Source organism: Micromys minutus (genome assembly GCF_963924665.1).
Source record: "Micromys minutus genome assembly, chromosome: 5".
In the NCBI taxonomy this organism is placed as follows: Eukaryota; Metazoa; Chordata; class Mammalia; order Rodentia; family Muridae; genus Micromys; species Micromys minutus.
The window spans coordinates 54,586,620-54,613,418 of NC_137974.1; the positions used below are offsets into that span (position 1 = coordinate 54,586,620).

The 26,799-nt window shown below is 41.1% G+C and overlaps 1 protein-coding gene and 1 pseudogene across 3 annotated transcripts in view; both read right to left on the reverse strand.

Moving 5' to 3' along the window:
• PLCL2 (phospholipase C like 2) overlaps positions 1-26,799 on the reverse strand; it is a 166,868-nt gene that overhangs the window by 14,160 nt on the left and 125,909 nt on the right. For both annotated transcript variants that reach the window (XM_080916965.1, XM_080916964.1), the window contains exons 5-6: positions 19,256-19,331; positions 731-840 (exon numbers count right to left, since the gene is read on the reverse strand). In XM_080916965.1, the coding sequence (XP_080773091.1) occupies positions 731-840; positions 19,256-19,331 (186 nt within the window). The remainder of the gene's footprint in view (positions 1-730; positions 841-19,255; positions 19,332-26,799) is intronic.
• Positions 6,649-7,920, reverse strand: LOC308420856 (eukaryotic translation initiation factor 5-like; annotated as a pseudogene). Its single transcript has one exon. The product of its transcript is annotated as a eukaryotic translation initiation factor 5-like (transcript).

The window sequence follows — 26,799 nt, forward strand, 5'->3', positions numbered from 1 at the left end:
AGGAGAAAAGTCTGTTGCAGACAGTGTAGCTGGAGATGCTGTACCATCTAAGCTCTTTAAAACTAACATCATTGAACCCGGACTCCAAGCTATAGGATTTGGCTTTTTACCTGCTGAGATTCAGATGTGTGCAGAATTTCCTCCTCATGTCCCCATTCCTCCCTCTGAAATGGTGATGTATATTCTCTGCCATGAAATGCTGGATGTATGTAATTCTATTTTTATTTTACAGGGGGTTACACTTAGAACTTGTCTTTGAATCTAAAAAGACTTTGGACCTTTAAATGATGTTGAGACTGTGAAAGACTATGGGGACTTTTGGAGTTGAACCAAATTAATTTTGCATTATTATATGGTCACGAGCCTATGGAAATCAAAGATTAGAATGTGATGGTTTAAATGAGAAATACCTTCCATAGGCTCAGACGTTTACACACTTTGTTCCTACTGGTGACCTTGTTTGGAGAACTTACCGGAAAAGATTATGTCAGTAGGGGTGGGTTTGAAATTTTACAGCCTTGTTACATTTCTCTATTTCTCCCTTTGTTTCAAATCTGTGTTTAGAGACATGAGCTCCCAGTCTCCTGCTCTGGCTGCCACTTTTGCTTGCTACCTTACATCCCTGCCATAGTGGACTCAACCCTCTGAAATGCTAAGCAACGTACATTCTCTAAGTTGCGTTGGTCAAAGGTACTTTATCACAGCCACAGAGAAGCAAGCCATGCATTACCTTTAAGATTGTAATATTCCAGGTAAAGCTCTCCACTGCCTTCTGTAGCTTCCGTTCCTTCAGCCCCTCCTTGGTGCCTATGCTGTGCAAGTGTTCATGAAATTCCATTGCTGAGAGAAATAAAAACAGATAAGGTTATTGCTTCCCTGTGCTATCGGTGGTAATGAACTGGCAACACGTATTTTCTAGATATATCTAGAACAATTCCAAGCAGCACTGGAATTTTGTAAGTCTTTTTAAGAACGTGGTGTGAGGAAACACGGATGACTCAAGTCTTTGAGGCCAGTGGATGAGCGCTCCTTACAGGTCTTCAGGCGGTTACTTCTACCTGCTCTTACTTTAGACACAGGCTGCCAACTATCATGCAAAGGAACTAAGGCTGGCAGAGGATCTGGACCCAGCACTGGCACAGGGGTGGATAGTGCAGAGAGGTACACTTGTCACCAGTAAATGTCAAACCTATCAGCTGGGAAGGGGAGAAGTACTGCCAACATTCCATTTACACTGTGATTCTTTACAGGACTGACTTAACCAAATGACTACTCCTAATTGTTTTTCAAAAACAGTTTCTATAGATGGGTTCTAATAGCAATACTGCAAGAGTCTTTCTTTTATTTGGAGTCACTGTAACTCAGAGATTGTTTTTGCTTATTCCCCTATAGTCAGCCATTCCATCCCTGGGCAGCAAGCCCCTTTCACAAAGGGCCCCACACAATTCTTAAACAAACAAATGGCCTTTGATATCTCCCTTGCTTTCTAGACAAAGATACTCTAATTTCCAAATACATTCTTCACCCCAGACCTCTCAGGGCTAGTTATTTTCTCCAAGAATAGTGCATGTGTGCCTGTGTGTGTATGGGGGAGGGGGAGGAAGAGAGACAGAGAGAACTCATGTGTACATAAGCACATCATATTTGTATTTTATCAGATTCACCGCTTAACCCCTCCCAGAGCTACCCCCCACCACATACCACTGAATTCAGTTTATATGAAGCATCTACTCCTAGACTTACAGCCCACCCTGGAGTGTACTTACCCTATCAGGGGTCACATCATTAAATAAAACTGACTCCCTTTTTGCTGTAGCTATCAAATGCCAATAGCTTCTCAACTAGAAGTGGTATTTTGTACCCAACTTCCTTCCCACTCCATTCTGGGATCCTGTCTGGACTGTGCAGGTATTATGCCTGCTGTCAGAACTGCTGTAAATTCCTATATAAAACTACCCGGTTTCCCTGGAAACACTATTTACCTGGTGCTATCATCCACCACATCTGGCTCTTATCATCTTTCCCCTAACTCTACAGTAAAGATCCCTGTGCCTGGGGGAGGGGTGTTGCCTTAGAATTTCTATTGCTGTCATGAAATACCATGATCAAAAGTAACTTGAGGAGAAAGGGATTTATACTTGGCTTATATTTCCTCATCACTGAAGGAAGCCAGGGCAGGCACCTGGAGGCAGAAGCTGATTCAAAGGCCATGAAGAAATGCTGCTTATTGGCTTACTCCCCATCATGTATTCAGCCTGTTTTCTTATAGAACCTAAGACCACCAACCCAGGGGAGGCCCCACCCAAAATGGGCTATGGCCCACGTTAAGTCACTAATTTAAAAATGCTTTACAGGCTTGCCTATAGCCCCATCTTATAAAGACATTTTCTCAATTGAGGTTCTCTTCTCTCTAAAGACTCTACCTTATGTCAAATCGACACTAAAGTAGCTTGCACAAGGTATAATATATATACATTTAGGGTTGAGCACCCCACCATCCCTTATTAACTGCACATTGACCAACTGAAGGTTTATGTTAACTGCAGCAATTAACAAGCAAGAAGCAGCTTCCTGATGACAGCAAAGAGATGTACTGACAATGGGTATAGCAACAGGTTATTAGGAACAGTTTTAATACTATGTCCTTGAGCAAAGTAATAGTACGGGTTTATGTCACAGGGCCCTGGCCTATCTAGTCACAGGCTCATGGCCCCTTTAACAGTGCCAGGTATGATTTCCATCTTATAGAGTGGGCCTAAAACCTAAGCAGAAAGTGGTTGGTTATTCCCATCAGTTCATGCCATTATGTCTGTGGGTACATCTTGTCAGGCCACACACACACACACCTTGTTAGTAACTTAACAGGAATTACTCTAGCAAGTCACAGGGAACCTTCTAGTAGACATAAAGGACTTGTTTGAGTTGGGTGTTAAGTAACCTCCTTCCTATTTCCAAATATTTATTGTAAAGAACTACTCCAATAAAACACGTTTTCTCTTATCAAGAAACTTAAAAACAGGTTTTTTTTCTCCTTTTATAAAACATAATTTATTTAAAAGGCAGTGGCTGATAAAAATCAGATAAACAAATGTTAAGACCAAGTCGTCCTGCTTGTCCCAGATGTTTTAAAACTCCCACTGTTCAACTGTAGGAAAGAGAGGGGTATGGGGAGGAAGAGGTGGGCCAGGGGAAGGAACAAGTCTGTGGCTGCTGAACAGGTTGGGGGAGGGAGCTGTAGCCACTCAGATACTCTACAGAATATGGAGCTCTGAGAGTGGGGCCTCACTGACAAGTTACAAACTCAGCCCCCACAGTGCACCTAAAACGCAGACTTTCTCCCTCTAGGAGCCGATGTTTAAGATGCTGAGATAGGTGCAGTCACAGGCATGTTTAGCAAGTACTGGGAAGGGCTTCAAGTAAGAGGGCAGGACAGGACAAGGGATTTCTTGGAGGAGAGCTGGGCTAGGAGAGTAAGGAGCTAGGTCAGACTAGAGAGACCTGTACAGGGCTAGGCTCAGGGACAACACTTGAAGCTCTAGAAATTACAAGACTACCATGTTGTCTGCCCTTCAAGGGCAGAAGGACAGGAAGTGAGGGAGGTAGGCAAGAGTCCACTGTTTTATCTCTAGTCACTGCCTACTTCACATGGGTATGGTTTTCAGGTGAACAGTGGTCTCTCCATTCTCACTTATTGAAAAGATTCTAACATAAAACCTAATGAGGAACATTAATTCAAGAAGAAAAGGGGCACTATTTGCCTTGTGAGTTTTTATAAAGCATTTTCCTATTCTGTCAACTAGTAGACAATGATCTATAATATTAAAGACAGGGATCTCACCATTTTGGATAATGAGAGTAATTCTTGATGGTTGAAGTGAAAATATTATATGGTCAGCAAACAACACTTATTGAAGACATACCACTGGTAAGTAATTTGATTTCATATCATGCTACGTTGTAGCAGAACTCATTTCTCAAACATGCCAATTACTTTGGCACAGATCTCTAGGTACATAAACAGCAAATTGAGAATGGAAACTCGTGTTTAAGCAATCAGCATAACTACTCATAATTTTGCTAGGGAACACAGTGCATGGTTTTTAGGTATCATACAGCCAAGATGGTAATAATATTAAAAAATATACAACAATGGCTTTGTGTGAAATCAGAGCCAAAATATGTGTATGTGAAATACCAAGGTAGAATATTTGTCCTAGGAGGCACACCACATGAAAGGTAAGACAGTTGTATGGCCCAATGTAAAGCTTTACAAGAAAAATTGCAAAAATAGGTTGTACAATTTTTTAATCTCATAAAATAAACCAAAAACAATAAATCATACAAACTTACATTCCTGAAAACCTAAAAAAGTAACCCTGTAGTTTTGTTTAAATAATCATATATAAGGTAACAGCCAATCCCTCTCACATGAATCTTTGAGGAAGTAAAACCATCTGCTGAATGTCTCTCATCATCATCAGACCACGGGTCATCCAGAGCCTGGGGCACAAGCAGGGAACAAACAACACAGCTCAGTGGTGGCTGCTGGCGAGGTAACTGACTCTCGGGCATGCAGGCTCCCTCTGTGCTCATGCTCAGCAGTTAACACCAGCGCGTTCCCTGTGGCCCTGGATTACAGGTGTCTGAGTAGCAGTCCCTCACCCTGTCACACTAAGGTAGTACCCACACAAGTTTTTAATAAGGCTTGTTTAGTAGAGTCTTTACAGATCCTAAAAGGGTAGGAAGGAAGGTAAGGAACTGCTCAAAGTCACTTCTGCTGGGATAGGAAGAAACCCAGAAACAGTCAGTGACACTCACATCAGAGTCACCAGTGAGAAAATATGCACACTAAGAGGCCTGTGTGAGGCCTGTCTGCTCATCTGCAGCATTAATAACTAAAACAGAGGGCCTTCTGGCTTCAAAGCTTAAGTATTTTTCATAAGATTATAGATAAGAAAACATATTTTTAAAACTGGAATTTTGTTTAACCTGAGGAAATTATTTCTGTGACAGTCACCTGCAAAATCAGTAGTGTGAAGCTTTAAAGTATGTGTGAGAGCCCAGGAAGCCCTGGCACTCAGAGAGCACTGTCTGGAGAGGGACAGACGGCTGCTGCTGCACATCCTCACCAGCATCTGCTGTCACCTGAGTCTTAACCATTCTGACTGGTATGAGGTGGAATCTCAGGGTTGTTTTGATTTGCATTTCCCTAATGACTAGGGATGTTGAGCATTTCTTTAGGTGGTTCTCAGCCATTCGATCCTCAGTTGAGAATTCTTTGTTTACCTCTGTACCCACAAAGCATATATTTACATTATATGTACGTGTATCTGTGCATGGTAAGCTGAAGAAGAGACAACTGAACTGGAGTTACAAGCAGACTGGGAAGCAGACTCAGGTCCTCTGGAAGAACAGCACTGAGCCAACGCTCCCACCTGATGGTTACTCTTTTTGATTGAAAACCAAAAGCACCACCACCACCAACAACAACAACACAACACAAAACAAACAAAGACCTAGACTGTTTTAAAGCCTTGGTTGCTCTATGTCCCCCAAACCCTGCAGTGAGATTCCTCTGGTTAGTAACATAGACTACTCTTCCGGGAAGAATCGTAGGTCATTTTACTTCTGGGATATTAACCAAGGAGAGAACCTCCTTACATTCTTTCATTGTGATGACACTGGGAACTACGGAAAGGACAAATGGAAAATCCTGGTTAGGTGATGTCCTAGAGTTTAGTTCAGTTCCAAATCACAGGCCACATGAGAAAGAACATGCTAGGCCATCGGTCTACACTGGAATCTACAGAGGTTTTTAACTTTAAATACTTGCATGGTCACACGAAAGTATGCCAATTTTATATAAAGAAACTTGTAAAGTGCTTTTCATGGATTTTCATGGGGAGACATGGACATACTCATGTGGGTTGGTATACACATACTGTGCAAGTGCCCATGTACCTGTGTGTAAAGACCAGCAGTTGAACTTGTGCTGTGTTTCTTCAGCCAGTCCACACCTGATTTTTCAAGACAAGGTCTCTTACAGAACTCACAGATTGGTTACACTGGCTGATCAGGAAAATCTGAATGTCTATGCATCAGCACCAGCAGTGGGGTTACAAAAGCCCACCACGCTCACCTTTTAAATGGGCCCTGGAGATCCAAACTCAGGATCTCTTCCTGCATAGCAAGAGGACTGCCTCAAACCAGCCATTGATTCTCTATATGTCATTTCCTTGAAATTCAAACAGCTCAGATTTTTGATAAACACAGGTATTTGTTTACATAATTATCTAAATATAACTTCAAAATGCTTTATAATTTAAACATTTTTTGAAGAATGACCAAAATCAAATCTTTATTTTTTTCTTTTGTAACTGTATAAATGTGATCCAAAAGTGTCCACCACTAGTTTTTCCAAAAGAAACATGCTATAAATAAGCAAACTACAGCTGCTCACTGATATGTGCGGACTCCCTAGATGTCTCATTGGGCTTAATTATAGACCACTCACAGTAATAGCTTTGTAGTATCCAGTGTAGCATGAGGTTAAGCCACGTTAGCTCTTGCACATACATGTTGCACTTCTGGCTGATAATGGAGAAAGTTTGCAGCATTACACTGTTAAGCTAAGCTGCATCCATCCTTTCAAACAGCGTCAATATCAATGTCATCATCCTTGTCAGACTTCACAGTTTCAACTTTTGGTACACTGGCAGTCTTTGAATATACCACCTCAATATTTTCATCTTCGTCATCTTCTTCACCACCAGAAGACTCCTCCTCTGCTTCCTTCAGCCATTTAATAAATGGCTCTGCTTTGACACAAATCTCTTTGGCAAGTTCTTTTGAGACATATTTCTTAGAGGCCTTTTCTGACCAGCTGATAATGACCTCTTCTTCTAAAAGGTCTGCATCATACATCTCCTTCAAGATATGTGGAATCTTAGAGATCAGCTGAGCTTGATGCATTGCTACCACACATTCCAAACCATGAAGAAGGTACTGCTGGGCCTTTTTGTTGTTAAGAAAAAATCTTAGAAAATGGCGCCTGTATTTCTTGATTTACTCGCTTATCTTCTCATCAAAGAGAACTTCTGTCAAAACAAGAGGACCCATGGCTTTTACATCCAGTCTTTTTGCCTCAGCCACAATTTCTTTATCAGATGAATCAATAATGCCCTCTTCTTTCTCTTTCTTAACAAAAATCAAACAGGATGTTAACATGCTCTTCTACAGTTCTTTCTGTGTCAGACCCTTTGCATGGTCACTGATTTCCTCCATTCTGCGCCTTTGAGCTTCCTCAGTTGTGTCCTGCCCCCAATCACCATCTTCCTCTTCTTCCACAGCATGTGGAGGACTAACTCCATTTCATGGTGGAGGTGGTGGTGTCTCACTGGTGGACATAGAGCCATTTTCCTTGTCCTTGCCCTTTCTATTTTTCTTTTCCTTTTCTTTCTTTCTGTGCCAATGTCACTATTCTCAGGTGGGATTTTGAGAAAGAATGTCCAGAGTTTATGATGTGCATCAAGCATGCCTCGGTACCCACAGGCTTTACAAAAATTATGTATTGTTTGCTTCTTTGGATTGACATGCAGATCTGTTTTAGGATTCTCACACTCAGGACAGAGAACAAATTTCTTAATGAACCCATCCAACATGTCTTGCAGCTTATTCGCCTCATGAGATCCATTGACAATGTGACGCTCATTCTTACATCATACTGGCTCTGTGCTCCCAGCTCACAACCAGAGTATTTGGTGGGATACGTTGGAGGCCGATTAAGCGCCTTTGCAACGTCAACAATGATGACTATAACTGTCTTGATTCCATTTCCTTTGCCCTCAATCTTAGCAATCAAACGGGGCATCCTGTATCGATAGAACGGTCTGACACGCTGCGGTTGACATTGACAGACATTTTGGCTTATTAGTGACTTTACCAATAAGATGAACAGATCATTGATTGCAACTTTTTGGTATCTTCTGTCTGGAGAAGAAGGGATGACATAAAGGACTGCAAGAGTTCTCGGTCTCTGACATGAAAGAATTTTCGCCACTGAGGCTGTAAGCTTCTTGCTTGTATGCTATGTTTCCCCAGTACAGGTACCAATGGCTGCGCGACAGCTCGTTTTCATCAAATAAAGACATAAACCCAACACAGCTCACCTGGGACTGGGAGGAAGAGGCGCTGGAAACCGGGTCCAGAGCGGTGGGGCTGCCGCGCTCAAGCTACCCTCTGCCCCAGATCCCTAATTTAAACATTTTAAGTGGAAGTTTTAGGAGCGCCACATTTAATGACAAAAGTCAAGGTAACATTGGTGGACTGTCATGGTATTCAAAATTAATAAATGGGTGTACAGTTTTTAAATGATCTAATTAAAGCAGCCTGGAACATGGATTCAAGTATTCATAGCCATACTAGAGGCACTGAGGAGAAGCATCTATGTCCACTGCTTCCTCCTCAGCACAGGTAACACTGGGAACCCACAGCCCTTCCTCAGTGTAAGGCCCAGCATATGCACATCTATGTGCACACAGTTAACAAAGGCATGGAGAAGCAACTCGTGCTGTTTTAGGAGATGGGACTGAATCAGAAACAGAGTATTGTCTCCTTATCCCACCGAAATCAAAGCCAAATTTCATAATCAAATCACACAGGTGACTTTTAAACATCCTGGTTATAGTGTCTTCTATAAATTCTAAATATAGGAGATTAGATACAGCATATAATGCAGGCCAAACTTCAACTTTCAGGAGGTACATTGATCTTAAAACAATGTATTTAAAGACTAGTTTTATTTTACCTTTTAAACTACTTAAAAGTTATTTTGAAGTCACCAAATTAAATACAGTAGGTTTTTACTTCCATGGGTACTGTATCTGTGGATTCAATTAAATCCTAATTGAAAATGTTATAGCTGCATTAATAATTAGTTCTTAGCTGAAAATTTACTTTGCTGCCTGTTCTAAAAAAATTCTCTCATTAAACAAAATCAACACGAGTATCTGTGTGTTTCAAAAGATGGAACGTGAAATAAAAGAGTACAATTCATAAATGGTCTCAAAAGTTATTAACTAGATTGCACGACTTTAACTTATTTCCAATTCCCCAAATTCAGTATAGGGGCTGCTTCCTAGAAGATGGAACTACGTGACAGGGACATTTAGGACATAAACAGAGGGTAACTCATCAACCACAGTAAACACACAGCATGCTGAAATGCACATGCAACCTCTGATGGGACTCTTTAACTAATTCCACATAGGACATTTTTTTTTGTTATTTCTTTCAGTTTTGCTAACTTCATCCTTTATTCTTGTTTCATACTTGATAAAGTAAATTACAAACCCATCACCTGATATATTGCTATTCTAGGTATTTTCTTGTCTCAGAATTAGGATGTTTCCTTTTAATAAAACATAACCGTGGGCCAGCAAGATGGCTTAGTGGGTAAAGCCATGATGATCTGAGTTTGATACTCAAAACCCACTTAATAGAAGGGGAGATCTGATTCTCCACATTGTTTTCAACCTGCACTTACAAATTCATACACCCCGAAAGCACACACACACACACACACACACACACACACTTACACACAAATACAAAAGAATACCCATGAAATTAAACCATTTCACCATGCTCACTGCCTTTACTGCATCCTTTTTGCTTCCAGACAGCATGGTAGGAGAAGCAGATAGAGACCCAGCACACCGCCGCGCAGCCACTGTTTTATCAGTGAACCTTTAATGAGCATCGGGTTGTCTCCTGGTCTTCGCTGGCACAGCAGGGCTGTGTGACCACTTTTTTTTCTTTTTATTATATTGAAGAACTTTATTTTAAGAAACAAAGATAAATGTACAAATTTTAAGCATTTTTTGCATAAAAGTATGCAAATACATTTTTGTAATTGCTTGGCTTTTTTTTTTTTAAGGTTTGATAGTGTGCATTAAGATCTTACTAGTTACAATGAGCATAAAGTACATGTAAAACAGGATGTAACCTGGAATTAGTCAGAGTTTTCTTGGTGTGTAAGGAGTAAACATAATGGTCTTTTCTTGAACTTTACACAGTCTGTGAGTTGTTTCTGGGGTGTTCAGAGTTTTCTGGAGTTAGTATCCAATTATCAGTGACTGCATATTATGTCTGTTCTTTTGTGACTGGGTTATCTCACTCAGAATGATATTCTCTAGATGCATTCATTTTCTTAAGAATTTCATAAAGTCATTGTTTCTGATAGCTGAGTAGTACTCCATTGTGTAAATATACTACAATTTTTGTATCCATTTATCTACTGAAGGACATCTGGGTTCTTTCCAGCTTCTGGCTATTATAAATAGGGCTGCTATGAACATTGTGGTGCATGTGTCTTTGTTGTATGTTGGGGATTCTCTGGGGTATATGTCCAGGAGTGGAATAACTGGGTCTTCAAGTAGTACTCTGTCCAATTTTCTGAGGAATCGCCAGACTGATTTCCAGAGTGGTTGTAAGAGTTTACAATCCCACCAACAGTGAAGAAGTGTTCCTCTTTCTCCACATCCTTGCCAGCATCTGCTGTCATCTGAATTTCTGATCTTGGCCAATTTGACTGGTGTGAGGTGGAATCTCAGGGTTGTTTTGATTTGCATTTCCCTGATGGCTAAGGATGTCGAGCACTTCCTTAGATGCTTCTCAGCCATTTGATATTCCTCAATTGAGAACTTTTTGTTTAGCTCTGTACCCCATTTTTAATAGGGTTGTTTGATTCTCTGGTGTCTAGCTTCTTGAGTTTTTTGTATACCTTGGATATTAGGCCTCTATCTGATGTGGGGTTGGTAAAGATCTTCTCCCACTCTGTTGGCTACCATTTTGTTTTCTTGACAGTGTCCTTAGACACAGGACATTTATATGCACAGCCCTCGTCAAGTACTCTGCCCAGTCCAGGGTGAGGTGTGGTGTGTATTTGTGAGCACAGGGACAACTTATCGCATCCTGTGGAGGTATGGAAATGCCTAGTTCTTTCAAACAGCTCAGGGCCATAGATTCATTTTCTTGGCCATCTTCCCAAAACAATCTTGGCATTAACAAAAGCCAAATTATTCTAAGATGGATTTTGAACTGTTAAATCCTATTCCACATGAGACAGAATAGATAAACCGGGTCTCTTAAATATAGCCCTGAAACCAGATGGATGGCAAGAGCTGTGTGATGCCAAATCCACAGCAGAACAATTTGTGAATGAGTTATATGAGTCTCTTTCCCTCTGCCAGCATTTTCCATCTGGGTAAATCTAGGTGAGTGAAGTTGCATAACTTAATGTGTTTTGAAATTTAACTGTCACTCACAGAATTTTGGGTGACAGAGCTAAGAACTAAGTTCAGCAAGACATTCCTCCCATCCTGTCACAGAGGGACACAGTGGCCAGCTTACCACAGTTGTCGAGAAATGGCTTGCTTGTCCTTTTCCCTTTCACTGGTGAGAGGGTAGAATACTAGCATTAACAAAACCCTAGGTCTGCTCTAAAGCACTGAAAAAATATATTTATTGACATAAATAACCACACCATACAGAGCCCATCCTGCACTCCCTGTCTGCAATTCTCTTCCATTTTATTTATGTCTAGATTAACTGTATGACACAAGTTAAAACGCATAAGCCCACACACCAATACACAGAGCATGTCCTTCCTTTCTCCATCCTCCAGTTTTCATGCTCCCCTCCAGCTGAGCCTCAGCTCTTAGGAACATTCCCGAGAGGACATACCACAGCTAGAGGCTGTGTGCTTATAGCCTCCTTTTTTTTAAAAAACAAATACTCCAAATAATATATTTTTTTATAAAATTAGTATGTGCATATTTTCACATATATACATATAGTATGTGAATAAGCACATATATATGCATACACATACATATTATGATACCTAATATACATTATTCATGTGTATAATATACCTTAGCAGGGCCTTCTTGTTGAATATTTAGATTATTCTCAACATTACAAAGAAAACTTTGCCAAGTATGTAATCATATCTGCACAAAGATCCTAAAAAAGAGAATTGCTGACTCAAAATATAAGTAATTTACAAATCTGAAATTTTCCATATGGCTTTCCTAATTTTGAACCCAATTTACGCATGCCAGCTATGGGATAGTTACCATCTTCCCTGATGTCCTTCCAAGCTCTCACAATGTGCTTGTAGAGGGTCTTTTGATTAGCTAGGATCTGATGGGTGGTAGCCAGCATCCCTTTGGCATGCTGTATCCTTTCTGTAGGCCAGCACACTCACCTGGCCACAGAGGCTGCTGCACTTCAAGTGTGTACACTTATCCTGTATCTCCTGACACAGAAGCACTGGAGGGCCAGTCCATGGTCTCAAGTCACACTCACCTTTATATTTATGGTTTCCAAATTTATTTCCTTTAGCCTAGGCCTATCTTTTCAACTCCTCACTGGGAAGTCAGTCAGGAAAGTCACATTTAACTTCACCCCAAACAAAGCCCCATCTCTCCTCTCAAACTCATGCTGCCCAAGTTTGTTACAATGGTGATCTTTGCTCAAGGCTGGAGCAAAGATCTGAACTCATTCCCATTCTTCTCTTTTTATCCCACGACCAATAAGTAATTTACTAGTAAATACTATCAGCCTAACCTTCAGACTGTTAGTCTGGGCCACACAGAAATAGTTCAGTGTGTCTAATAGCCATGTTTGCTAACTTAAGAGCTCAGCAGAAAGCTCTGGGTCTGTAGCCGGGCCTCATCTGCATGTGGTGGCAGAGGGCTTTCCTGTTCTGTGCAAGCTATTCCAGGTACTGTTGGTGTCTGGAGTGTGCTATAAATAAACAGACACCCAAGCCTGAGGACTTTAGATGAAAGAAATAGACCCTGTCTATGAGTATGAGCAATTACAAGGTATGTGAGAAGGTAATAAAGAAAAGAGAGAAAAGCAGGGTTAGTGGGAGGGTCCTGCTAAGCTCTCAGACTCACCCTGGCTTCCTTCTGCTGCTGTTAAAATATGTTGACACAGTACTGGAGGGGAGAAAGGATTTATGTGGCTCACAGTTCTAGGCTACAGGTCATCACCACGAGGAAGTCACAGCAGCCAAAGCCCGAAGCCATTACCATCAGATCTCCAGTTACAAACAGGAGAAGAAATGCATGTGTGCCTAGCACTCACCTGCTTTCTGTCTTTACTCTTACACAAGTCAGGACTCAGACTTATTATATTTACTATGTCCTACTATAAGAATTTCATTATAAAGATTGGCATTGGAGAGCTAGAAAATAGGTATAAGTCATCTATGCTAATTTAGATCTAATGATACCTATTAGGGGGATGTACACATTTTAAAAATATTCTAATATTCATGTGAGAAAAGTGATTTGTCTATGGACTTAATTATGGTCCTTAGCTGTAGCAGGTGGTTCTCATAGACAGAGCAACTGCTAGTTCTTTACTGAAGTGCCAGAGCTCAAAGTCAAGGAGGACTGTAGCTGACCCCACCATCAAGTTGCTATTTAGATTAAAAGAATGTACTCAGAGACTATGATTATCAAGAAAAACCATACAAGACATAGCCAAAAAGTACACAGAGCATGTACACCACGAAGAGAAAGTCCTGCAGCTTCTCCCCCTCTGTGGAACTGGAAAAAGAACGTTATATATAAAAAAGGAGTCAATGTCTTAGAAGGATAACCTGCCTATTACTCAGTCACCCTGCTAATCCATGTCTGCTTCTGAGCTGTCACCCTGTCCCTGTGGAATGTACAGGGGACAGCACCAGGAATGCCCAGAAAGTCTGATCTACTTTTCCCACAAGAGAAGTCTCAAACTATAGTGTGCTCATAATAGCTGCTGAACATAGGTCGTATTTTAGAGGGATCCTGTCTCCTGGAGGTTCCGACTATCCTCGGAAGCACCACCAGTGCAAACAGCGATACCAGGGGGAGTAAAGTGGATCACCAGGAGACTTCTAGACCAGCTGCCTGCAAACTCTGTGCTGTGAATGAGGTGTCACCTTTGTGAGCCTTTCCCTTATACTTCCTCATGAAGGAAGCGAGAGGCAGTGGGGACAGAGCAAGGATGCTGCTGGCCTTGCTACCTCTTGACCCCCAAAGCTTTCACTGCTGATTGCTAGTCATTTTGAACATGTCTTGGAGAGTCTTTTGAATGTATAAGAGAAAGGCCACTTTGAGACCATTGCTGGTTATTTACCTAATTTTAGGGATGAAGATACATATTAGGTTTTCCAGAGAGGTCTAGGTGATGTCCGCCATATCCTTCTAAGGCCTTGTCTTCAAAGGGGTATGCCTTGCCTTCAAAGTTGGGTAAAGAGTTAAGAAACCATTCTCCTCTCAAAATTTATGCACATATTCTGTAATTGCACATCCTGGAGCATTATAGGAAATGATTCTCCAATCTGCCAATCTTTTTAAACTGCTAGACTCAAGTCATCTGAAAATACCGCTCATGCAACTGATCTTAGGTCATTGTACCTAAACTGCTGTCAGGGAACTAACTGTATGCCACCAGGAACTAAGTGAGGAAGAGGAGGGCTAAAGAAACTAAACTCACAGACCAGGACACTAAACAAAGGGCAGGCTTTACTTCTGTAAGACAGAGCTGAGAGACACCCAGACACCTCCTCAATTCCCTTCTACAAATCCTTCTAGATAGAACACTAGTAAACTACTGTCAGCAGGAGCCTTCCTGTTGACTTGCAGTTTTCTGTTCTGAGCTAAACAAAGCTGTGAGAGAGCCATGTGATGATGGTAACAAGTTCCTCATTTGGTGACTGTCCCAGGAATACAGTAGGCTCTGAGGAGCTTCCCACAAATAAAGACAGAGGCTTCAAACTTGAGCCTAGAGCACCAGATCTGCTCCACACTCTGCTTATCCCTCCTACACAGAGGAGTGCTGGGTCTTTATCTGACTTAGGCGAGACAAACCTACCCAGTTTGGTCACAGGGTAGATGCCAGCTGCTCAGCTGACTAGAAGCAGCAAGCAGAATAACAGCAATTGCAAATGTAAGATTGGAAAACTAGTGTGAATGAGCAGGGAATGAGAGTTGAATAAAAGGAGAAAAATGCAATTATTAACATCACGGAAGGGGAAAGGACCCAAACATACAGCAAGCGGGACATAAATGAGAGGGACAGAAGTAAGGGGTCTCCAAGCTTGAAGCCTCTGGGGAAACCACCCTATTAAATCATAATCTTGCTACAGATGTACCTCAAGCATAAAACTTTAAAATAAAAATGTGAAACACATATTTAAGATAGCAGAGTTATTATAGAGGGCTTAGAAAAAGTTCCACTGGACAGGTAAGAGGAAGGGTAATCAAAACTTCCCTCTCTGGAGGACATACACCCCACTTCCCTCAGAAATGCTGCAGCCAGAGAGTCTATGCGAGCCTCTTGGAGCTTCCTCCCAGAGTGGCAGGGTTGATTTCGGAGTGCTCCCTAGCCAGTCATCCTGAAAGAGCAGGGACCCCTCAGATACTCATTCAGAGAGAATCCCGGAGACAAGGGGCCAGGCCTTGTCTAGCCTCAGGCCTCAGCTCACCCAAGGCTTCTGTAGACCATGTGTTCCTAAGACTCACAGGTGTTGGCCACAACTCCAGAAATTCTTCGGTTTCTACCTTCTGATTTATTTTTCTCCTTCAGATCTTATGTACTTTGATCAGAACAGTTTGGAGGCAAATAGTTACCAGTTTCCCTCCCCTGAAGCCACCATGTTCAGCTCCTTTAGCTGATTTTGTTTCCCTCTTTAGTACTTCTGTCCATATTTCTAAGTAACATGATTAGACTGTTACAAAGTTGGGAAGTTTTGAGCTGTGTCTGTGAATTCTCTGTCTGAAGGATGAGCTGCCACCCTTAACTTTGCCATTGTGAGGACACAGTTCTGCCTGCTTCCTGACCCAGTCTCAGACAGTCCTTCTCTCCCCACCTTACTGGCTCCCGGACAGCTGGGCACTCTTCTTCAGGCAAGTGGTCTACAGTGTGAGATTGCTTCTAGACACCTCCCCGCCCCCACTCCGCACAGCTCTCCGGAGGCTGCGGACAAGCAATTATCACTTCTTTGGCCACTGCCACTTGTTCAGCTGTTTTCAGTTTCTCAAATGTTGCTGTTCCTGTTCTCTTTGTCTTTATGGATTTGGGGGAGGGGAAGCCCCTGTGGTCATTTTAATGAGGTTTCAAGAGGGAGTGGAAATTAAACAAAGGTGTTAATACTTATCAGAAAGTACATAATTGATTTGTCTCCTCCAGAGACAATTTCCTACTTAAAACCACCTGCTAAAACGTGTTTCCTAGCTAATTTTTCTGACCTTCATGAAGCAAATCAATTCAGTGATGAGAAAAAGCAAAACAAGGCACCCCCAGTCAAAGCAAGGCTGTGGCTTCGGCCACAGAAAGAGAAATAGAGATGACAGAGAAAGATTTTTTTTCTAGAATAATTTGGCAGATTTTATCAGTGTTTATAAATGTTTAAAAAGTACTTTTTTGGATACGTTTTTCTCTGCTCAGTTGCTGTGCTGCTGACCACTTTATTCACCCGAGAGAGGGTGTGTTAACGCATACACAGTCATTCCTGAAGAGCCTGTCATTTAACACATCTCTGTCTTACTCATTTGGTGTTCAGATAGTGCCTCCCGCACCTCCTCACATGGCACAGGTGGCACTGCTGAGCCCTGACTGATACGGTTCCCACACTCAGCCCTGTGCCAAGCTCCCTGTCCCCCCTGTCACCTGATGTTGCCCCAGGCAGCGCCTCCCTTAGCAGTACTCTCCTCTTAGCCTTCTAAAGTAAAATCTCATACAGATACAAACGCAATACAAAGTAGCAATCCTTCACATGACTAATGACTGGACGTCCTGACAATAACTGTAAACATGGGAAATGGAAGACCAGGGCCCCAAGCGTTTCTGCATAGGTGGCAAGGGCAAAAGGTAACCCGGCTCATCTCTTGATCTCTGTATGTCTAACAGAGCCGGCATTCTCTACTCATCACCAGCACGATCTCTGCAGTATTACACCCTGCTTAGGAGAGCAAGCACTTCGTTACCCAAATCAAGCTGAACAACAAAAACCCATTATAGAAGAAATCACCAAATCTCATCAACCAGGAAATTTGCAAAACTGACATAAACAGCTGAATTAATAAACACTGCCCATTTAAAATTCAACAAAATTCAAAATACTTATACATGAATACTTAATAAAAGTCGAATCACATTTTGCTCGTTAACATTCAAGCCGCCACGCTGCACAGAATGCTAGAACAGATGTCTTGGGTAAGATACAGGGTGTAACTGTATACAACTTGGTGATGTAGGAAGCCATCCTGCTCCGAAGATAGGACGCATTAATGAAGTGCACAATAACTGAAGAGCTATCAACTGGAGAAAACAAGAGAATTGAAGCGCCAAAGAGAATGCTTCAGTAGCATAAGCCCTGGAATCATGAAAGGTCTTCAGACACACTGGATACTTTAAAAAGTATGACGAGCTGGCAGAGGAGCAGAGAGTCTTTCTGAAGGGACAGCTTGTGAAATGTGCTGGGTTAAGATGAAGGGAAAGGCAAGGGGAAGAGCAGCCTGTGGGCACCAGGCGTTCCCTCTACACTGCTTTCACAAGGGCCAATAGCCCCATTCGATCCTGCCTTTGAAAATTCTCTGCAGCTGCTGAGCCTTGAAAGGCTCATCACCCTCCTTACCCTCTTGTATTGCTCAAAACACCAATGGCTCTGCATCACTTCAACTCCACAATTTGGCCATGAATATTTTTGGATCTTCTTCATGATTTGAAGATTCCAGAGGATAAAACTAGGCTCACTTATTTTCCACATTTTGGTATGTAAGAGCTACCAAGAACCTTATGCATGTGGACGTTCAAAATACTTAAGTATAGGAGAAGATGGGTGTGATGAATCTTATATGGTAGGAGATTTGGGTGTCGACCATGTATAGTGTGGGGATGAGATTTGCATCCACCTAATGACACACCAAAGTGGCATTTGGATAGATACTGTAGGGAGAACTAACTTGGAAAGGACTAGAAATAAAAACACCATTTTACTAACAGGACTTTGCTAAAAAAGAAGTAAAAAAAAAAAAAAAAAAAAAAAAAACACACACACACACACAAGATGAGGATTTGGGAGTTTGTTGATTAGTCACACATATGAATATTCATTCATTCAGTGAATACCAAAAAGTTTCACACATGCCTTTATTTTCAATCTATTTTAATTCACTTTTGGAAAAAGTGACTTTTTAAAAAGCACAGCTATTAAGCTAGACATGGTGGCAACACCTTTAAAATCCCAGCACTTGGGAGGCAGAGGCAGGCAGATCTCTGTGAGTTCGAGGCCAGCCTGGTCTACAAGTGAGTTCCAGGACCACCAGGGCTGTTACACAGAGAAACCCTGTTTCAAAAAAACAAAAATCAAATAAACAAATAAACAAAAACACAGAAATTATAAAAATCTCTTTATTTAAAAAAAAATCTCACAAGCAAAGTCAGCTTTATTCAAAATTTCAAATACTCACGTTAGAACCAATCTGATTGAAAACTAAAAATACTGTATTTTTTTTGTTGGAATAAGATATAGTTTTAAAAAATCATTATAGCAAAAATATATATAGAAGGTCCCTGATTTATGAGAGCTTAAACTTTTGATTTTTAAAACTTTATCATGGAGGGAAAGTGGAAAGAATCTAAAGCTAAGTTTTGATGTTGCCCACCCCTACCCCCATCTGAAAATTCACTCACACTAAGCAGCTGTAAAGGGGCTGTCTTCCTTGTTAAGACCTATTTCTTTGCTCCAGTCCCTCTCACAATAAAGACCCACAAGCAAGTGGCAGGACATCTGCAGCAAACAGAACCGAGGAAGAGATAAACATAGGTTCCCAGTCACAGCTTCATGCTAGAAATACCTGGAGATTTTGTGTTCTGGAGACGAGGTCCCACTCTGTAGCTCAGATTGGCCTTAAACTCACTATCCTGCCCCGGAACCCACGTAAGCCACCATGCTCAGATCATCTGCAGATTCTTAATAGTTATAAATCTCCTAGTCTCCTTAGTCAGACTAAGGTTGAAGTATTTAGGTAAATCCTTTAAGCAGGGTTAAGAACCACTGAATTAGTGTTTTCTTTAGCCATGGAAAAATAATTGTCTTATTTTTTCTTCTTGACAGAGTATCATAAAGAAGACATAATCTTGAGAAGACAGATAATGGTATTAATTTTGTTTTAAAGAAACTTTCACTCACCTGCCTTCTGACAGTGAACGATCTTTTCATACACAGCATCTGCATTTTCAATCAGTGCCTTGAGGGTCTGTATCATCTGAAAAAGGAACATCCAGACATGAGATCACACTGACAGCCAGGCTTCTTCCTGCCACCACACACCAGCCACATCTTAAAACAGGCAGACAGGATGCTCTGGCTCCCAAGGCTCAGGTTTATATGTAGGTAAAAAACAGTAAAACCATACATCTTCATATGTTTAAATGATACTGACTAGACCAGCATTCCAGGTGTAGTTAGGCTAGTAACCCTGAACTTGCCTAGGAACAATAATGAATATAAAGATATAAATAAGTAAGTGTGCTTGGCCTAAGGACTCATGGGTTTTTTGTATATCTGTTTTTTGGGGATATGGTCGGTCTTCTACTGTAGTCCAGGGTTGCCTGGAACTCAGGTGGCCCAAATGGCCTTAAAACTGGACAAATTCCCACTTCAACCTTCTAAGTGCTATGATTTTTAAGAGTGAGCACTCCGCCTGGCTTTGGTCTGAGCTTTGCCCACCCTCCCCCCTTTGGTGATCATTTTAACAAAATGTTTAAATTTATTTTATAAACAGCCTTAACACTTAGAAGCTTTCACCCACTTTAGCCAAAAATATCTTTATATGAAAATTAGTTTAAATTTTTCTACAGAGCTAGAGGTGCACTGGTAAAGCACTCAGTAAGTATGCATAAGGACCTAGGTTTCAGTCAGCAGCAGACATACACAATGAAGGAAGCAGAGGAGATGGAGATTAAACCGCTTGCATCATGTGATTCCATGCATCACAAACAGTATTAAACATATCTCACCTGTTAGAAAATGTCCCTAACAATGGTTTTAGTCAGACAGAGTCCCTGGTAGGGTGACATGACTAGGTAATAAAGACAGTAAACTTCCAAGATGGCTGGCTGGCTTAAACCCTCCTGACCTGAGACAAAGCCTGGCAGCTTAAGACAAAGGCCCAGTCTTTTTTCTGTCTTGCCAGTAGAGCCCCTTGCTGATGGAGTTGATCAAGTTCAAGACCAGATCGGGATATATTCTGAACCCTGACATATCAGTTCTGGGCCAACCAATCATCTCGTCTTTCTACAAACTAACTAAGCTTTTTTTTTTTTTTTTTTAATTGAACAACTTTATTTTAAAAAACAGAGATAAATGTACGAATTTTAAAAGCATTTTTTGCATAAAAGTATATGAATACATTTTTGTCAGTACTTGATTTTTTTAAAGGTTTGATAGTATACATTAAAATCTTACTAGTTACAACGAGCATAAAGTACATGTAAAACAAGATGTAACCTGGAAATAGTCAAAGTTTTCTTGGTGTGTAAAGATTAAGCATAATGATTTTTCTTTTCTTTTTGGCCTTTGTTTTTCTTGAACTTCACACAGTCTGTGAGTTGTTTCTAGGGTGTTCAGAGCTTTCTGGGGTTAGTATCCAATTATCAGTGACTGCATATTATGTCTGTTCTTTTGTGACTGGCTTATCTCACTCAGGATGATATTCTCTAGATGCATTCATTTTCTTAAGAATTTTATAAAGTCATTGTTTCTGATGGCTGAGTAGTAAGTAGTCCACTGTGTAAATGTACCACAATTTTTGTATCCATTCATCTACTGAAGGACATCTGGGTTCCTTCCAGCTTCTGGCTATTATAAATAGGGCTGCTGTGAACATTGTGGTTCATGTATCTTTGTTGTATATTGGAGATTCTCTGGGGTATATGCCTGGAAGTGGAATAACTGAGTCTTCAGGTAGTATTATGTCCAATTTTCTGATGAACCACCAGACTGATTTCCAGAGTGGTTGTATCACGAACTAACCAACCGTAAATTAGGATAGAAAGACACTCCAGAGATTTGAAGAGACACCTCTGGAGAAGAGAGCACATTTTGGGTTCCTGCTTTCAACATTCTTCCTTCCTTCTTTCCCTCCCTCCCTCTTTCTTTCCTCAGTCCACTAAGAGCTTTTCTTCAGCTGCCAGTTTTGTCTGCTGTGCTCAACATTTCTTCCCTGCTACCTGTCTAGCTCAAGGTTCTTCTTGCCTTTTAATTTTTTAACTGGCATAGAGAACTAACGTGGTCACCACGCCCTATTCATGAACACGTCAGTTCCTTTAAAGTTTACGTTGTTTTGTTTTGTACTGCTTATCACCAGCTGCCAGCATCATTATTTTGTAGTAATTAAATATATGTAGGTTGGATTATTTATGTATATACAAGAAAAACCATATTTTGTCACACTTATTTAAAATATACTCTGACACGCCTCTTAAGTGCACTAAAGTCTTAAAGCCAGTCAGACAATACTAATCAATTTCCTGTGCTATAAGACAAGGAAACATAGCCTTACTGCTCACACAGGGCCCAGAACCACAGCCCAACAGATGATCTTGAACTTTGGAATTTAGCATTTAAGCATTCATTCTTCAAGCTCTGAGTAATTCATGTAAATTAAAATATTCTATTTTACACCGTAAAGTATTGAGCAGACAGTGATAAAACAGTTAAGAGCTCTACTGTGCTGATCTAAAGTCACTGTGCTATTACAAATCTGCATACTGAAAAGGTCCAAACTGTCTTCAGTGACCTTCACTCAGCTCTGACATGAGCTAATGAGTTATGGAGAAACAAGCACTCTTCTAAGCAAAGTTAAAGGTTGACACAGTGTATTATCAAAAACTGGCTAATGGTGGTCCAAAATAAAACAGGAAAAAGGCAAATACAAGCAATGAAATTAACTCAGTTTTGAGGCACAAGAACAGGAGGGATGGAGAAGAAACAGCATCAGCACAGGACCACTCACATATGTAAATGCTTGGGACAAAAAAGGTATGTTTGCATTTATGAGTTCCAGCCCTGTGTATCCTTTAATGAGGATGATATTCAATCTCCTGGAATAACTCTCTTATTATAAAAGGAGCTTATTAAAGATATTATACCTCATAATTTAAAGATAAAAAAAAAAAAACTGGCTCAAGAAAAACATGTGTAAATGCTGTATTTCATTGCAAATGGTGGATGTCAAGGTTGAGCCTCCATGAACCCAGGAGGCCTGGCAGAGCATTTCCTGGTAGCTTCAAATTAGCTGAATGAGTATGCCTTCTCTTTGTGGGTTCACTGGCAATGCTGTTAGCACACTACTAATTTCAGTGTTACTTGGCAAGTCTGCTGTGGTAAAGCTCAGAGTACCAGCAAACCACACTGGTATTATCAGACACACCTTCTAGAGAAAAAAACCACCAAAGGTTAAATCATTCTACCCCTTTTAGTTGTACAATGCATGCAAAGCCTGAAAATTGTGTGGGAGAAATACTGAAGGTATGGACTGGAAAGCTCTCTGTCTCCTGTGCTCTGGAACTCAGTGAGGGAGTGAGTGTGTGTGCGTGTGCACGCATGCATGAGCAGGTTGAGACCCTCTGTGTGCCAGAATCTAAGCTAAGTGCTTAGAAATGAGAGATACTGTTGACTCTGAAACTGAGGCAGGGAAAGAAGACAGGTAAATGAACACCTACCCTGCATTGTTATTCCAGGCATTGAGCTACAGGTGTGATACAGCCTTTGTTAGGCACAGCCCTTTGTAAGGACATCCATGTTGATGTGTATACAGGGATCTGCGTTTGGCTCAGGTTATACTATAGGGTCTTTGCTGATAATGGTAGTACCATGTCTCCCATTTTTCCTAAGCAGTGTGTACAAAGAAAAGTGGCTAATACTCAGGGTGGAGAACAGCATTTGGTCTGTAAGTAAGCAGTAGCAGGTGCTCACAGAACATGTTAAGGGGGAATTGTAGAAGGACGCATTCAGAGAGAACAAAGCACAGGGTAAACAACAGGCAAAGCCAGCAGGAAGAAAAAGGTCCTTACCTCGTGCATTTACTCTGCCATAGCTGTTGTAAATGTCTGCACTATTTCCTTTGGAATTGGAACTACTGGTTTATGAGACTGTATCTTTTTATAGTTTGGGGGTACTTACAATCAAGTTAATATTTGGTAAATATTAGTACCTGGTCCTTGCCTAGAACATAGAATTCACTAACCTGTAGGGAAGTCCTCTGGGCTAAAGGCCCCTGTGGTTGTAACAGGTTAAGACACTGTCTTAAGCCAGAAGGACAGGGCTAAATATAGACCTTCCTAAGTGACTACTTGGCTGCTGTCTTCCTTTCATTCCACTGGTCATTATGATTGAATGAGAAACATGGTTCTGAGGATTCTGCAGGCACAGAAGGTCTGCTGCTTTGTAGCTGTCTGCACTTATAGTGTGAATGCTGGTTGGATGTGTCAAGGTATAAGTCACCCATGCCTCCTCCAAAGTTTAAGTGCTGTATCTCACAGGACTGCTCACATGACCCATGTGGGGAAACCAGGTTCTTAGAATCACAGATGTGAGCACCAAAGTGCCACCTGAGAGGTAAGCCACTTTCTCAGGATCCTCTGTTATTATGGATGATAGGACTGAAGCTGGTAAGTAGGCTTGGCATTTTATTCTCCTTCAAAGCCCCCAATGCCCCAATATCGTCCGAGTAGCAGCCCACACATGTAAAGACAGAAAGGCACTCCAATCAAGGATATTCAAAAGCGAAGGGAACTGTTTCACTCCTCAGGGGAATGAAGAAAGAAGGCATCATGCCTACTACTGACACTGGCTCAATGTTGTTGGTTTTATTCTTAAGTTATAATGTTTATTTTTCCATGCTGGAGAACTTGTCATGCCAGCAAGTATACTGCTGATGACCTTCACGTGTGGGACAATATCAGGAGCACAGCCAAGTTACCTTAAGTCATCTCTGTGTAACACATCGGTATGCCAATAGAATGCAAGGCCAGAGAAAAGTGTTGATTTTATAAGTATTATTATAAAACCGCAAGTGAATTAGTTTCATCAACCTCTCCGTTCATCACAGAGGTATAAGGCTTGGCACAGCCTGGCACAGCACTCAGACACCCACTGCCAGGTGGAATAACCAGCCATATGGGCATGTACATAATTTATTCAGTATAACATACTTTTATACAGTCATTGCTAATGGATTTTTTATTAGTGACTTGTTTACTAGTAACTCCTAAATTTTTAATGCATTAGGAAAGTCTCAAAAATTCATCTAATAAATCTGCTCAACTCTAATACAGGCTCACAACTGCCTGTAACTAGCTCCAGGAGGATCCTATACTTCTGGCTTCTATACCACCTGTACCTCACTCACATTAAAGATAAATCTAGCACCCCCCCTACACATACAACATAGCCTCTTTTTTATTTTATTTCCCTGGAGATAGGTCTCTCTATGTAGCTCTTGCTATGTTGAAACTCATGATAATGGTCAGGTTGTCCTAGACTTTTGAGCTCTGTCTGGTCCTGCCTCCTGAAAACTAGATTACAGGTGTTCATCACCGTACCCAGCTCATAACACAACTTACAATACCTGGACATAATACAAGTTATACACTGGAACTGGGGCATGAACAGATCATTGCTGTTGGAAATGTTTGCAATGAAACTCAATTTATCTTGCTATCCACATTGAGAAGCCAGGAACTAGCTATCTTTAAAGAGCCTAAATTGTTGTACACATCAACTTTTTCAAAACCACTATGAAAATACTATTTAAATAACAAACTTTCCAGAGTAACTTGTCTGGTTTCTTCATAATACTTCACCTCTACTTCCAGAGTTTTCACAATAAAATAATAGAAATTATAGGGGGAAACCTAAGTAAAACTTTCAGAAGAACGTAAGATTTCTTTGAGCCATTTCATATACTACTACATATACTTCTTGGAGGTATAAGAGGTAGGGCAGGATTTAAACAATCAAAAGTATCTTTTGTCTCATGTCATATTAGAGGAAAGCAGAGTTTATGGTGGAAAGGAAAAAAGCACCAGCTTGGGATGAAATGTGGAAATCTACACTGTAGAATTTGGGATTCTTCACAAACTCCTGATCCCTGTAGGCAGGAAGTGCTATGATCACTGTAGGGAGGAAGTGCTATGATCACTGTGGGGAGGAAGTGCTGTGATCACTGTAGGCAGGAAGTGCTATGATCACTGTAGGGAGGAAGTGCTATGATCACTGTAGGGAGGAAGTGCTATGATCACTGTAGGCAGGAAGTGCTGTGATCACTGTAGGCAGGAAGTGCTGTGATCACTGTAGGCAGGAAGTGCTGTGATAAAAGTAAAGTTTCACAACCACAGATAATCATGGAAAGAGGCAATGGGAGCAAAGGGAATGTCTTTGAGTATCTCCATCACAAGCTAGAAATTAGGCAAAGCTTAGCTCTGAAATTTGGAAAATTTAAATATTATACAACTACAGAAGCTATAATTTGTTTGAGTTTATGAAGAAGAAACTTTAATGATACACAGGCCTTCAGGAACCACTGAGAAAGAGGGGGCTCAATGACTGTAAGAACCAGGGGTGGTGGATGGTTCTCAGTAAAGCAGTGCTTCCCAGGCACAACAGAACAGATGAACATATGAATGTACAGTGGTTCTGAGAGCTTGAACAAGATTCGTGCAAGCTCAAGCTGGAAAAACAGCTCAGCACCAACAGGCAGAGCACGATGCTGAGGACTACCTACCCGAGGGGCTATTGCATTTGAGAGCTTCGAAAGAGCAAGAGCCAGTTCTTTATGGGTTTCCTATTGGGTTGACTTACTCTCCAGTACTGTCCCTGTACCCAAGAGTACTTGAATAAAACAGCAGAGGGGAGGAGAGGAGGCAGACAAAGAGGGAGGGTGTGGGGAGGGGAGGGAAAGAGAGGAACTGGGCTTGGATCTGGGGAAGAGTTGAGAGTGAACATAAAATACGTTGTCTGAAATTTTCAAATAATTAATAAAAATATTAGCTAAAAGACAAACGAGTTTAATGGTGATGCTCCAGAGTCACCAGAATAACAAGTACAAAGTAATACCAAATTCTAAACACAGGAATGGCCAGAAGAAAAGAGCAGGGTGCCATCTGATGTTCACTTATAGGTGAAGGGAGTCTCTGCACTGACATTTGGTAATGTTGGTAACTGTGGAGAACACACCTGCTGTATGAACCGCTCTGTAACACTACTGCACACGCAGCCCTGGAAAGTGCATTACAGATTAAAAATGCAGCACTGTATAAGAAAAGCAAGGTTAAGGTCACAACACTGAAAAGAACCTAACACCACCTAGATGAAAGCAGTGCCGTAGTTTTACACCCTATGACCCTGGAAGCCCTGAAGTAGAAGTGGGCACTGGAAGGCTGGCCTTGCTGTGAACTGCTGGGAGGCAGTGCAAGAAAAGTACCTGAAATCTCACAGACCAATCAGCTCACAGAACCACAACACACAGATGCCTGTAGCTCCTAATACACTCACTAAACCCCGGGAACTGGTAGGGATTTAACAATAAGTTCATCCAGTAACAGTTTTCTGGTTCACCTAGTGAACAGACAAAACTCTGCATAAGGATGTATGAAATTTAAGTTATCTGAAAAATGTTCTTAAATATATCAATTGGGAACAAATTGGCATTTTCAAATGAAGTGCAATCC